The following is a 3,948-nucleotide window of genomic DNA, read 5'->3' as shown; positions in this document are numbered from 1 at the left end:
AAATTTATCTAGGGACTAAACAATGTTCACAATTTTTAATAGATATTCATGAATTAGAATATGGAAAAATAAATTTTAAAAATAGAATAGAAAAAAAAATAGGAACCTCAACCATCAACACACCCTTACAGGCAAGGCCTATAGCGCCCCCACAGCCGGCACTGCACCAGGAGGACCAAAATTGAAGGAGCTTACTATCCGAAAAGAATTGGCAGCACTTGGGTGCTCCATACTCCCGTATGAACATTAAGTTCAAAAAAAAGTACCGATAAATTTGAATTTTTTGGGGGGTTTTGGGATATGAAACCTAAGAGCCCAATCTACTTCCGTGTGAAATTTCGTGAAAGAATACCAAAAAAGACAAAAAAAACTCATATCTATAGAAAAAAACTGGTTGGGTGGATTTTAGTTTGGACTGTATTTTCCTTGCCACATATAAATTTCCTGGTATTTTTCTACAAAAGTTCATACGGGAGTAGATTGGGCACCCAAGATTGAGATACAAAGATTTTAGTTTTTTTAAAAAAATTCCTGTTATTTTCCAAATTTAATTTTCGTATAGGGGGTGGAGCACCCAGGCACTCCTGTGTATTTCCCCTTACTATCTTAATAGATTATAAGTTACAGTTTTTCTAAAGCACATCTAAATGTGCCATAAGTATTGCACATCTAAGTCCTATATCATTGATTATACGTGAAGATTCGTGTAAACATTTTCATTAGCTTTTTTCTTTCTTTCTAGTTTGATTGAGTCACTTAGATATGCAATAATTATATCACTATGCTCTAGACATACCAATAAAATTATTAATATACTTACTAGTATGTCAAGCTTGCCATTGAAAGTTTCTCGGACTGTTTCCATAAGCTTCTCCCTGTCGGCACGTATGGAAACATCACAGACGGAGGCGGTGACCTGCAGGTTCTTCTCCTCCCACCGTCGACGGCACTCCTCTAGCTCCGCCCCATTCCGGGAGCAGGTGTGCACCCTCGCCCCAAACCCGGCAAGCTCCTCCACGATGGCATGCCTAGCACAAATTAAGACTAGGAAGTAATTTACGAGTACTAGCTGCACTTGTGTAGAATTAAGAGAGGCATGCGTTCGTGAATGCATGCATGTGTGGATATACGTACCCAATCCCTTTGCTACCGCCGGTGACGAGCGCGGTGGTGCCGGCCAGGCTCCACCTCTCCTCCCTGCTCCCATAGTCAACCGCCATGCTAACCCTCTCGCTTCTCCTCTGTGGCTGGCTTGGGTGAGAGGATTGTCTGTCGTTGGTTGTTGGGTATTGAATTTATATATAGCCGGATAGGACTGGAAGGCACGCAGAAACCAGAAAGTGCAACAAAATAAGCTGTCGACGTTGCAGGCCTAGCCGCCCCCACTCACCGGAGAAAGTGAACATGACTTCATGGGTGAGGCAAACATGACGCTGCTACGTGGGATGCAATTGTATACTTGTCGATTTCCCTTCTCTTTTGCGGGGAGTATGCTGGTCGAATTTGACTGTATGGATGTTGCCGAGGTCATGCAAAATGGTGGCAATTCTATTGGACCTGCGGCAACCATCTAGTATGCGGAATGCACCTTCCTTTGTCGGAATTTACTTAAGTTGTTTTTAATCATCATTGTCTAAGAAAGGCCAATAGAGCCGCGTATGATTTAGCCAAACATGCGGAGGGGAACCAAAACTTTGACTTGGACGGATGACGTAACTGTTATTTTCAATTAATATTTGTAAATTTCAAGCTGATATGTCGATTCAGTTTTTCAAAGGTGCTCATGAGAATAGGGTGTGCGTGTGTGCGTTTATATGGATGAGTGTATGTGTATGTATATAATTAAGCGCTTGCGTTTGTACTATGTTAAAAAAATATACACCGTCATAATGACTTTCACCAAAAGAAAAAAAAGGGGACGTTTCTTGGACAACTCAGAAGCAAAACTCAGTCCCCCAATCTTGGGGCCGGGCAATTTGACGTGACGCCGGGGAATATTTTTGACACCTCCACTAGCAGACGTGACATGGCTGCTGGCGTTCGTACGTTAGATTGGAATCGTGGATTTCCTGCATTTCTGAAATGAACTACGCCAACTTTGCAGGTGATAACTTTGAAAGCTGTAGCGAACCAACCCGTGGTTGGATGCAGTGGCGGAGTTAGCATTTGACATCAGGGTGGTCCAGCCCTACAAAAAAAATTAACAAGAAATATGACATTTGGGCGTTCTAACTACTTACCAATATCACATAGAAATAGATTAATATCATAATATGGTCTTACAAACACACTAAAATTCTCAATTAAGTCTAAGTTTTGCATAGAGAAGCATACATAGTGCATACTATATAGACCATAGTACATACCTTCAGAAGCTCGAAAAGACTATATTTGTGGCCTATGCTTTTGCATTGCCATGACAATGTATGTGAGTAGGCAATCATCCAAAAGACTATCACCCATCTTATTTCTCAACTTGCTCTTGACTATACTCATGGTAGAAAATGCTCTCTCAACATTAGCTGTTGCCACCGGTAGAATCAATACCAATTTTAGAAGCAAGTACACCAAATGATGAACTATATGTCTCCCTGTTTGAACAAGCTTAACCTAGAGATCAACAAGATTTCCAAGGCCTACACACAAGTTCTTCGGCTTGCTCTTCGGCCATATTTGACATAGCCATTGTTGGTTCTTGAGTTTGCTCTTCAATCACAACCAGCATACACACAAGTTCTCTGGCTTGCTCTTCGGCCACATTTGACAGATTCATTGCCTTCTTCTTCCCTATCTTCATAGCTTCTCTCTAGAAAAGAGAAACAATGTTTCCGGCCCTCTTCATTCTTCAAAATTCCTGCAATAAAATTTATTTTCTATCAATAAAACTAATTGAGTCAGAAATGATGTCCAAAATTATGTATGTGTTCATCAATTCATGATAGCATAGTGCAAAAAGCAAACCCTAAATAAAAAATTAGGGGGTTTCAGTACCTTAAATTGATTTGCATGTTTGCTGCGGTGTTGCCACCGGACTGCCGGAGACTGGCTGCTGAGCGGCACCGACGGTCGCCGACTTTGCAGGGAGAGCGGAGGGGGCGAAGGCAGGGACGGGCGGGCGGCAGGGCCAGGCAGCCGCGGCTTGGGTCAACGGTGCAGAACGGCAGAAGGGCAGGGCGGGGGCGCGGGGGAGACGAGAGCCAGGGGCGCCGGGCAGGAAGGGGAGGCGGCCTGGGCTCCGGCCGGCGACCGGCGAGCCGGCGAGACCATGAGGAACGGCGGCGCCGCGGCGGTGAGGTGAGGGCGTCGGTCGTCGGATTGGCATCGGGACTGGCTGGCGCGATCTAGAACGAGCCAACGAGGCCGTGGTTGTGGGCTGTGGCTGAATGCGTGCGCAGCGGAAATTATTGGGCTATTTTTTTCTGTCCTAGTTAAATATCCATAGGTATAATAGGCTGCTCCAAAATCTCAAGGTGGGCCGCAGCCCGCCCTGGCCACCCTGTAGCTCCGCCCCTGGTTGGATGGTTAGGAGGACTGTGATATTTTTAGCTTACCGAGGTTTAAATCCTGATGCTCACATTTATTTCTGGATTTATTTTAGAATTTTCGACGATGTGCATTTAATGGGAGGAGACGTTGCCGTCGACGACGAGGTGCCTACGGTGACTTCGTAAATTTCAAGATGATATGCCGGCTCAGTCTTTCGGAGGTACTCATAGAAATAGGGTGTGCATGTGTGCGTCCATAGGAGTGAGTGTATGCGCGTGTATATAAGTGCTTACGTTTGTCCCGTGTTAAAAAAAACTTCAAATGCTATAACATCATTTGTGTATGACGGCGAATGGCGAAGCAACAGTGAGACTTCAGTTTCAGGGCACGTCTAGCCACTAGTAGAAAACAGGGCTTTGGTTCGGACCTGGCCAGTCCATTAGTCCCGGTTCAGTCACAAAC

General features: G+C 44.6%; 1 protein-coding gene across 1 annotated transcript; it reads right to left on the bottom strand.

Annotated features, from left to right (window-relative positions):
* Window positions 1-688: 688 nt before the first annotated feature.
* LOC125538054 (noroxomaritidine/norcraugsodine reductase-like) lies at window positions 689-1,265 on the bottom strand. Its single transcript, XM_048701361.1, has 2 exons — window positions 1,135-1,265; window positions 689-1,028 (listed from the first exon to the last, which is right to left on the bottom strand). The coding sequence occupies exons 1-2, from the start codon at window positions 1,218-1,220 to the stop codon at window positions 689-691; spliced, it is 426 nt and encodes a 141-aa protein (XP_048557318.1). The 5' UTR covers window positions 1,221-1,265.
* Window positions 1,266-3,948: the final 2,683 nt, after the last annotated feature.

Source organism: Triticum urartu, chromosome 2, assembly GCF_003073215.2.
Source record: "Triticum urartu cultivar G1812 chromosome 2, Tu2.1, whole genome shotgun sequence".
NCBI classification, from domain to species: Eukaryota; Viridiplantae; Streptophyta; class Magnoliopsida; order Poales; family Poaceae; genus Triticum; species Triticum urartu.
This window is presented reverse-complemented; position numbering and strand designations above follow the sequence as displayed.

Coding starts and splice junctions, on each gene's coding strand:
- LOC125538054 (XM_048701361.1), bottom strand. CDS start 1,220: ATGGCGGTTGACTATGGGAGCAGGGAGGAGAGGTGGAGCCTGGCCGGC. Junction 1,029..1,134: donor GGCGGTAGCAAAGGGATTGG/GTACGTATATCC, acceptor AATTTGTGCTAG/GCATGCCATCGTGGAGGAGC.